Here is a 10,441-nt window from a genome sequence, read left to right as displayed (position 1 = left end):
TCATTTAGTTAAACAAATATAAAGCCCATTAATAGCCCATAGTCTAATTTCCACAAGTGTCGTTCTTTTGTCCAAACCCCAATTATGGTACAAAGCCCAATTACCCAATTTTAGTAATTAGCCCAACATCATGATTACTTCGTTTTAAATAAGCATAATAATAACTTAGCTACGAGACATTAAATTAAAAAGGTTGAACATAACTTACAATGATTAAAAATAGCGTAGCGTTACACGGACAGAATTTCGACTTACACCCTTACAACATCCGCTAACATACCCTTATTATTAGAAATTAAAATTAAAATTATAATATATATATATATATATATACATACATATATATATATATATATATATATATATATATATATATATATATATGTATATATATATATATATATATATATATATATATATATATATATATATATCGTATGTGAGATAGAGAGATGGATTGATATATATTTTACACTGAACCAAACACGTGAATTTATAGGGCTGTGGCCAGAAAAAGGGGCTCATGCGATCGCATGAGCTTTGCCCTTCAAGGCCATGCGATCGCATGGCCAGCTGGGGAGGCTCACATGTGGTTGTTTTCTTCTGCCGACGGTTTTATAATATAATATAATATATATATTAATTTTAAGAATTAATTATATATTATATTATATTCATGTGCATAGTTGACTTGTAATTTTTAGTCCGTTGCGTCGATCGTTGAGAGTTGACTCTGGTCCCGGTTCCGGATTTTCGAACGTCCTTGCGTATAATTTAATATCTTGTACTTTGCGTTTTGCAACTTGTACTCTTGTCATTTTTAGACGTTTCTCATCAATAATTTGAACCACTTTGATTGTACTTAGTACTTTTGAGCTTTTTGGTCGTTTGCGTCTTCAATTCGTCGAATCTGTCTTTTGTCTTCACCTTTTATTATTTAAACGAATAGCACTTGTAAATAGAACAATTGCAACTAAAAGCTTGTCTTTCTTGAGGGATAATGCTATGAAATATATGTTCGTTTTTAGCATTATCAGTGATCAAGGTATCAAAGTTGATCCCGCCAAGATCAAGGCTATCAGCATGTGGGAAACCCCCACTACTCCGACTCACATCCGCCAATTTCTAGGTCTTGCCGGTTAATACCGAAGGTTCATTGAAGGTTTCTCTTTGATTTCGCGTCCTTTGACTGCGTTAACTCATAAAGGGAAGAAGTTTTTTTGGGAAACCGAACAAGAAGCAGCATTTCAAACCCTAAAGCAGAAGTTAACCACCGCACCTATCTTATCTCTTCCCGAAGGCAGTGACAACTTCGTTGTGTACTGCGATGCTTCGAAGAATGGTTTTGGTTGTGTATTGATGCAAAGAACGAAGGTCATTGCTTATGCTTCTCGTCAGCTGAAGATTCATGAGCGAAACTACACTACTCACGATCTCGAACTTGGAGCCGTTGTCTTCGCATTGAAGCTGTGGAGACACTATCTCTATGGAAAAAAGAGTACCATATTCACCGATCACAAAAGCCTCCAGCACATCTTCGATCAGAAGCAACTGAACATGAGACAGCGTCGATGGATTGAGACGCTAAACGACTACGATTGTGAACTTCACTACCATCCGGGCAAGGCCAATGTTGTAGCCGACGCTCTGAGTCGAAAGGAGAGAACGGTACCTCTTCGTGTTCGGGCTCTGAACATCACCATCCATTCAAATCTTCACAGGCAGATCCGAGCGGCCCAAGAAGAGGCTCTCATCGAGAAGAACTTACGTTATGAATACTTGAACGTTCTCGTCTCTAAATTCGAGGTTAGGGAATCTGGACTCCGATGCTATGCCGGAAGAATTCGGGTACCTCGTTATGGAGATCTACGGAACCTTATACTTGATGAAGCCCACAAGTCGAGATATTCGATTCATCCAGGAGCCGGAAAAATGTACCACTATCTTAAGGAACAGTATTGGTGGCCAAATCTTAAGAAGGATGTTGCAACTTATGTTGGGTGGTGTTTGACTTGTTCGAAGGTTAAAGCTTAACATCAGAGGCCATCTGGATTACTCCAACAACCAGAAATCCCACAATGGAAATGGGAAGCAATTACAATGGATTTCATCACGAAGCTACCAAAGACGGTGGGCGGATACGATACAATCTGGGTTATCGTTGACCGTCTTACCAAATCTGCTCATTTTCTAGCGATGAAAGAAACAGATACAATGGAGAAACTTGCTCAACTGTACATCAAAGAGGTTATATCTCGTCATGGTGTGCCTCTATCAATTATCTCAGATCGCAATCCCCGTTTTGCTTCCAGATTCTGGCGTTCTTTGCAAGAAGCCTTGGAAACTTGTCTCGACATGAGCACTGCGTACCACCCCCAGTCCGACGGTCAGAGCGAACGAACGATTCAGACTTTAGAGGACATGTTGCGTGCATGTGTTATTGACTTCGGAAAGTCTTGGGAAAGGCATCTGCCGTTAGCTGAATTCTCTTACAATGACAATTATCACTCGAGTATTAAAGTTGCGCCTTTTGAAGCGTTGTATGGCCGCGAGTGCCGTTCTCCTATTTGTTGGTCTGAGTTAGGTGAATTACAAATCACCGGACCCGAGATAGTCCATGAAACGACAGAGAAGATTTCTCAGATTCAGGCAAGACTTAAGATGGCCCGCGATCGCCAAAAAAGTTATGCTGATCTTAAACGTAAAGACTTCGAATTCAACGTGGGTGACCGGGTAATGTTGAAGGTAGCACCTTGGAAAGGTGTAATTCGGTTTGGAAAGCGCGGAAAGTTAAACCCGTGATATATTGGTCCTTTTGAAATTTTGGAATGTGTTGGACCCGTTGCTTATCGGCTGGATCTTCCGACTCAATTGAGTGCTGTTCATCCTACTTTTCACGTATCAAATTTGAAGAAGTGTCTTGCTCCACCAGAACTTATCATACCATTGGAAGAACTTACGATTGATGACAAACTCCACTTCGTGGAAGAGCCTGTCGAAATTATGGACCGTGAGGTCAAAACCTTGAAACGCAATAAGATTCCAATTGTCCGAGTTCGATGGAATGCCAAGCATGGACCTGAGTTTACCTGGGAACGAGAGGATCAAATGATGCAGAAGTACCCTCACCTTTTCCCGACTCCAACACCTGCCTCAGCTTAAATTTCGGGACGAAATTTCCAATAACAGGTGGGTAATGTAACGACCCGACTTTTTCGACTTGCTTTTGTGCCTTGTAATTTAGCGAAACTGCGTATCTGTATGTACTGTGTTACTAATTACTCTGGAAACTTGATATACGTGGTTTACTTCTAATTATATGTTAAAACGTGCCTTAGAGTACGTAGGATACTTAACTTGTTCACCGGATGCTTTTATAACCGTTAGTGTTATTTAACGTTTCGAATAAACCGCGTACTGCGCGCACGTTTGACTTTTGTCGGAACCGGAATATTTGGGCAGCGAAATATTAATTATTATTTTATAATAATAATTACTTGGGCCCTTGGATGCTTAATTTTATTTATTTAATTGCTAAAGCCCAATAGTTAGTCTTGTTGGACTTTCTACCTTGTTGGGCTCAAGCCCACCCTACTCTAGCTAGTGACCCAATTAATTAGCCCAAGTATTATTACTAGTGACCCATAATAATAAATAAACAAATAAATAAATAAATAATGAGTCATACTAGCATAATGGATAAGGATTATCTATTTGTCACATGAGATTCTAGCATTAGTACACACTTTAGACAACCATTATCCATAAAGCAAGTTTTGTCTCCCCCTCCCCCTCCCTCAAAATCACGGCACCCTTGGTGCCATGTCACCAATCCATGTCAATCTCATTTGCTTATAAATACTAGCCATTTACCTCTCACTTGTTTATTTGATTTTCACACACACTTGTTCTTTCTTTCTTTCCTTTCTAGTAATACTTGTAAGTTTTCTTTCTTTTTCCTTTTTCTTTTCAAATTCGTGATCATCATCATCATTTTATGGAGATCAAAGTTCCATTTAGCTTTGATCTTGGTTACATCTTGTTGATTCAAGCATGAATCCTTCAAGAACATTGAAGATTCAAGCTTTCTAGCTTTGAATCTTCACCAACTTTGTAGATTCATCTTTCTTTCACTTTAATCTTGTTATTTTGTGATAAAGATTCAAACTTTTGTTTGTAATCTTCATGCATCTTCAAGATCCAAGCTTTATGCTTCAAGATCTTCAAGAACAATTGAGATGCAAGCTTTCTAGCTTGAATCTTCATATCTTTTTGTTAGATCTAAGTTCTTTTTGCTTTGATCATGTTGTTTTGTGAAAAAGATTCAAACTTTTGTTTGTAATCTTCATGTATCTTCAAGATCCAAGCTTTATGCTTCAAGATCTTCAAGAACACTTAAAAGTCCAAGCTTTATAGCTTTGCAACCTTGTAACTTGTGTGAAAAGGATCCAAGCTCTCTAAATTAGGGTTCCATCACCTCATTTGACTTAGATTGTGCTTATACTTGTTGAATTGATGTAAAGTTTGTAGCTTTAGTTGTTATTGTGAATTGAAATTGTGTTAAGACTAAGGATATGATGTAACCTTGATTCATCATCCATCTAAGACTCATGAATGAGTTGTGTCCTTACTTGGTCTTAACATATTGTGTATTAATGGTGAATCTTGGTCAAAAGTGATGCTAAACCATCAACGAGTTATACACTTGAAGCTACAAGCATCAAGGATGAGAACCGTGATGAGCATCAAGCACCAAGAACCCCACCGGAGCACTTGTCCACTGATTTTCGTATCTGATCAGACCACCTAGGCTACTGAAAAGTTGATTTTCAGTTAGTTCGGTTCGATTAGATGATTTTCCGTTTAGGCCTCGTCTTAATCCGAGTTACGGTTTAGGATTTATGGCCCTCCGATAGTCACTACACCCTATTAACGTTGTGCTGAAATTTATGACCTACTCGCACTTAAACCGTCGCCACGGTCAAATGAGGACGAGTTAGGTTCTGAAAATTGGTCAGTGGTTAGGGGACTCATATACGGAGTCATAGCCACTGACTATGCATCTTTTCGATTTACGTAGAGGTCGTAGTACCTAACCGAAGTCAGCCTATTGTTTAGATCTCTATTCTTGTCGAACTTACTTAACTTTTATGATGATGAATGATGATGATGATGACATTTAAACTTATTTTATGCACTATTAGAATTTATAAAGACAACTTACTGACCTAGTAACCTTTGATTTAGGTTGACGACCTTTCGGACCGACTTACTACTTGCGTACTTTCATTACCGACTTTACTTTATCATTGTGAGTTATAGCATCCCTTTTTACCACTTTTACTATTTTTGGGACTGAGAATACATGCGCTTTTTACATTTTACATGTTAAGCACGAGTACTTAAACTTTATATGTGTGTGGGTTATACAACGGCATAAATATTCCCTTTAGCACGGTAACGTTTAGTCATTGGTCTTTGAACCGGTGAACGCGAATCTTAGATATGGATCCATAGGGTTTGACATCCCCACTCGGGCTAGTCGAGCTAGCATTTAACGGGTGTTTAATACTTCGTGAACATACGCACTCGCCAGGTGTACTTTCAGGGGGTTATAAACGTTAAGTCTAGTTACCGGGTGCCCACGGTTATGCATATACTTTTCATACTGTTTTGATACGCTGTTTGCAGCACTGAAATCTCGTGGCCTATCTTACGTTACTATTACAACTTAAACTATAGCTCACCAACATTCGTGTTGACTTTTTAAGCGTGTATTTCTCAGGTGCCTAGAGGTTTATTGCTTCCGCTGTTAGACTTGATGTCATGCTGTTATTGAATTGCTTTTAAGGACCTGCTGTATTAATTATCCGCTGCATTACTAGAGATGTCTCATTCATGGAACTTTTCTGTTGCACTCGTAGTTTATGTTAATTTCAAACAATGGCTTTGTAACGACCTTAGGGTCAAATAATTATGTTTATGCTCCTATTCATAGGATGCACGCTATCTTTTGTAAAAACGTTATCTTTTTAATGAATGCGAATCGGTTTTCAAACAGCATGTAGTATTCAACCGTGTAAAGATCCTGTTGTTGACGAATCGTACACGATGGTTTTGTACGGGGTGTCACACGGCGGTACTACTTCATTTTGGCATGAACAATGGAGTGGAGGGGGCAAATTATCTATTTTGTTCCCAAGACTCTTTATGTTAGAACGAGATAAAGACGCTACTTTCAAAGATCGGGTTCAAAAAAATGGTTCGAATTTAGCTTTTTCGTGGAATTGGTCGACAGAGCCAACGGGACGTACAAGAAGTGAGCTGGATCGAGTTGTGGAGCTGCTGCAGTCGCTGAATTTTGACAGCAGCAGTACGGACAGTTGGTGCTGGTCGTTTGGTTCGAGTTCGAGCTGGTTGTTCAAGGTTAAAGATCTCTCAGTGGCTATAGATGCTAAGCTACTAGGTAACGTTTCATCCACTCATCCCACTTTCCATAACAACTTTGTCCCTAAAAAAATAGAAATCTTTATGTGGAGGGCATTAAAAAAGCGGTTGCCGGTTCGGGTCGAGCTTGACAAAAGGGGTATCGATCTTGACTCTATTCGTTGCCCCCTATGTGATGACGACCTTGAATCGGTTGATCACTCCATCATTTTTTGCAAGTACGCCCTAGACATTTGGGAAAGGTTGTTTAGGTGGTGGGGTCTTGGTAGCTTTTCATCCTATAGCTTGCCCGAGATTATTAGTGAAGACTCCAACATTTCGGCTTCTACGCGTGGTTCAAAAATTTGGCAAGCAACCAAGTGGGTGTGTGCATATTTTATTTGGAAAAATCGCAACAACAAGACCTTCAAAGGAAAGTGTGCTATCGGGCCGGTTACATTGAGCGAAATCCAAGTTATGTCTTTCGAGTGGATTTCCAAAAGATCAAAGTTGAAGAATTTCGATTGGCTCGTGTGGCTTTCTAATCCAAGTCATTATCTTAACACTTTGTAACATGTTCGTGTTTTTTATTTTTGTATTATAACCTGTTTCTAGTTGTAGTTGCTCTCTTTGCAACGTTCGTGTGATGTCCTAGACACAATGTCGTAGGGCCCTCGTGTTCTCTTTTTTATTATTAATGATAATTTTGTTGGCCTTTCAAAAAAAAAAAAAAAAAAAAAAAAAAAAAAAGTACAACATTCATTCTAATATGCGACTACAAACATTACAATAGACGTCCTTTTATTATCACATTGCCATGAACTAAATAACTATAACTAATTAATTAACATTGTTTGGTACAAAAACATCTACCACGAACACCACGACAAATCCCACCTTGAAACCCTTCGTTCTTACAAACGAGACCGCAATTGTGTTCGCTTATACATCGCCCTTTGAACCCATGGCTCTGCGACTCACATGTCCTCCCCTCCGCAACCAACCTCACCTTTTCACCTATCTCTTTATCTACACATGCATACAAAATCAAGTTATTCAAATTAAATATTATTCATATCGAAAATATAACTACTCCGTATATAACCAGAGGCGAAAATGGTGGGGGGGGGGGGCCGGTGGATTTTTTTTTTCAGTGTAAAAATTTTGGGTTTTTCGACTTTGCCCCCGATGGAATTTTTTTTTTTTGCCCCCAAACCTACATATTTTGTCCCAAAACCTTCAAATTTTGCCCCAAATTCTCCAACTTTTGCCCCAAAATCTTCAAATTTTGCTCCAAAGTCTCCAACTTTTGCCCTAAAATCTTCAAATTGTATCCAAAAAAATTGCTACGGTTTAAATTTTTTTTTTTGCCCCCCGTCAAAAAAATCCTAGTTTTGCCTTGTATATTTAAAAGGACTTTAAAACTTACATGGAACTAAAAGAAGAATGAGGATTAGGAAAAAGCCATTTATGATTGTTTTCTTCATTTCTAGTGAATATGTTAAGTGAATGATGATTTTCTTTCGTAGAAATTGTGTAATTTGTGCATGTATATATGCTGGTAACAAGATGCTTTGGAACTAATGTTGTAGGCAAGTGTCAACCCACTATTTACGTGTCACTTTCATCACAAAAGTTTGAAAACAGTGAGAACTTCAAAACAAAATGTATAACGCATGTGAAGTCTGGTATCGTTTTGTAATTTTTCTTTATTTAAAAGCTTTTTTGAATCTCGATTAATAAAATTTTAAAAATAATTGGATTTTATCAATAAAATTGAGTAATGACATTATAACATACGTCTTTTACTATGCTTTCTAACTTTCTCAAATACGGAGTATATATTTTAAACACGATCGACTAAAAAGATCATACGAAGATTATATACATATGTGTGTGTTGAAATATGGATGAACACATATGAAGAGTAAATTATACGGATAGTCCTCGTTGTTTAATGAAATTACACCAACCGTCTTTGTATTTTAAAAGATCACACGAATAATCCGTTATTTTTATAAAATTACATTAATCGTCTTTATCTTTTAAAAACTACCCCAATAACACATACTTATATGCAGATACATATAAACAATGAATTTTGAGTTAAATTTAGATTTAGATATTCTGGTTTTTTTTAAAAATTAGGGATTTTGATGTTGAGGTAGAAGAACACTAAACAAATTTCAGCGTCACATCATTACTCTTTAATTATAACCTACTTAAGGTTAAATCACACTCAACTATTCAACCATGATATATCTTCTCATTATTTTTAATTATAAATAAATACAACTTTTTTAAATTATAAGAAAAACATAAATATTTAAACTAAAAATACTCTCATAAATAAAAATAACATTACATGTTAAATGAAACTTAATTAGCCCGTAAAACATTACACTAAGATTCTTGACGGGTCTCTTACGCTTAGTGAGATTATGGTGTGGTACAAAAATACTAATAAAAGAATGCTCTTGTTTAAGGTCGACTTCGAGAAAGCATATGATTCTGTTAATTGGGACTACTTATTATTTATGTTGTCTTCCCTCGGATTTGGTGATAAGTGGTGTTCATGGATTAAAGGGTGTTTATTTTCCGCTAAGACATCGGTTTTAGTGAACGGGAGTCCGACTCGTGAATTCTCTCTTCATAAAGGGTTTACGACAAGGCGACTCACTTAGCCCGTTTTTATTCATTATTGTCATGGAAGGTCTCCACCTTGTGTTTATTCGTGCTATGGAAACTAGACTCATTCGTGGGATCAAGGTTGGTTCGGAGAGAATTCACTTATCACACTTGATTTATGCCGATGATGTGATCATTTTTTCTGATTGAAATTCTCATGAATTACATCGAATTCTTCTTATTTTGGAGGTTTTTTTTATAGACTTTTCGGTTTTAAGTTAAATGTCACCAAGTCACAAGTTTTCGGTATTGGTGTCCCGGATAATGAGGTGGCGAATATTGCTAATGTTGAAGGGACTCGTGTGGGTACTTTTCCCACTACGTATCTCGGGGTCCCCATTGGTTCTAATATGAAATGTGTTTCGAATTGGGATTCTTTATGTGAGAATTTCAACATAAGTTATCTAGTTGGAAGGCTTCACTTATTTCTTCGGGAAGTAGATTAACTCTTATTAAATCGGTTATGGGAAGCTTGGGTATTTATTTCATGTCTCTATTTAAATGCCCTGCTACGATTCTTAAAAATTTAGAATCTATTCGGGCTAGATTCTTTTGGGGCGGTAACAATTCTACCAAGAAAATGTCATGGATCAAGTGGGAAAAGATCTTAGCTCCATTTGATAAAGGGAGTCTTAATGTTGGGAGCCTAAAAGCGTTTAACTTAGCTCTTATATTTAAATGGCGATGGAGATATTTAACATGTCCAGATGATATGTGGGTTCAAATTATTAAATCGATTCATGGCCCTAGTTTCGAAAGCTTAAGAGATGGCACTTCTTGTGTATGGTCTAATATTGTTTCAACTTGTTCCAAGTGTGTTTCGGACAGATTGCTTCCGAGTGATACGCTGAAAATGGGTGTTGGTAACGGTACGTCCATAAAATTTTGGCTCGATTTATGGGTTGGAAATACCACCCTTGCTACCAAGTATAATCATCTCTATCATCTTGATCGAAACCCTTCATGTTCCATTGCCGATAAGATTGCGCAGGGAGGCTGGATTTGGTCTTGGACTCGGTCCAATCTGGGCAGCCGAAACCAGGAGGCTCTTGATTTGCTGATTCGTGAGCTCCCCTGTCCATGTTTACGTGAAGGTTCAGATTTTTAGAGTTGCTCTATTAGTAATGATGGTACGTGCACAGTTAAAACGATTCGTAATTACATTGATTGCATGACTTTACCTTCTACCAATGTTCAAACGACTTGGTACACTTTCTCCCACGTAAAGTCAATATTTTCTTATGGTGTTTTTGTTTAGATGCGATCCCCGTTCGTTGAAACCTATCCGCGATGGGTATTGATATTGGCTCGATAGTATGCCCGGTTT

The 10,441-nt window shown here is 37.6% G+C and overlaps 3 protein-coding genes across 3 annotated transcripts; 2 read left to right on the top strand and 1 right to left on the bottom strand.

The window, feature by feature from the left end:
- The first annotated feature begins 6,111 nt into the window (after positions 1 to 6,111).
- On the top strand, positions 6,112 to 6,999 carry LOC139850183 (uncharacterized). Its single transcript, XM_071839771.1, has one exon. It carries the CDS (start codon positions 6,112 to 6,114, stop codon positions 6,997 to 6,999), a length of 888 nt encoding a protein of 295 aa, XP_071695872.1.
- A 271-nt stretch (positions 7,000 to 7,270) lies between these two features.
- LOC139850182 (defensin-like protein 1) lies at positions 7,271 to 7,913 on the bottom strand. Its single transcript, XM_071839770.1, has 2 exons — positions 7,856 to 7,913; positions 7,271 to 7,455 (listed from the first exon to the last, which is right to left on the bottom strand). Exons 1-2 carry the CDS (start codon positions 7,911 to 7,913, stop codon positions 7,271 to 7,273), a joined length of 243 nt encoding a protein of 80 aa, XP_071695871.1.
- A 1,664-nt stretch (positions 7,914 to 9,577) lies between these two features.
- Positions 9,578 to 10,222, top strand: LOC139850181 (uncharacterized mitochondrial protein AtMg00310-like). Its single transcript, XM_071839769.1, has one exon. The coding sequence runs from the start codon at positions 9,578 to 9,580 to the stop codon at positions 10,220 to 10,222; it is 645 nt and encodes a 214-aa protein (XP_071695870.1).
- The last annotated feature ends 219 nt before the right edge of the window (positions 10,223 to 10,441 follow it).

This window comes from Rutidosis leptorrhynchoides, chromosome 5 (genome assembly GCF_046630445.1).
Source record: "Rutidosis leptorrhynchoides isolate AG116_Rl617_1_P2 chromosome 5, CSIRO_AGI_Rlap_v1, whole genome shotgun sequence".
In the NCBI taxonomy this organism is placed as follows: domain Eukaryota; kingdom Viridiplantae; phylum Streptophyta; class Magnoliopsida; order Asterales; family Asteraceae; genus Rutidosis; species Rutidosis leptorrhynchoides.
This window is presented reverse-complemented; position numbering and strand designations above follow the sequence as displayed.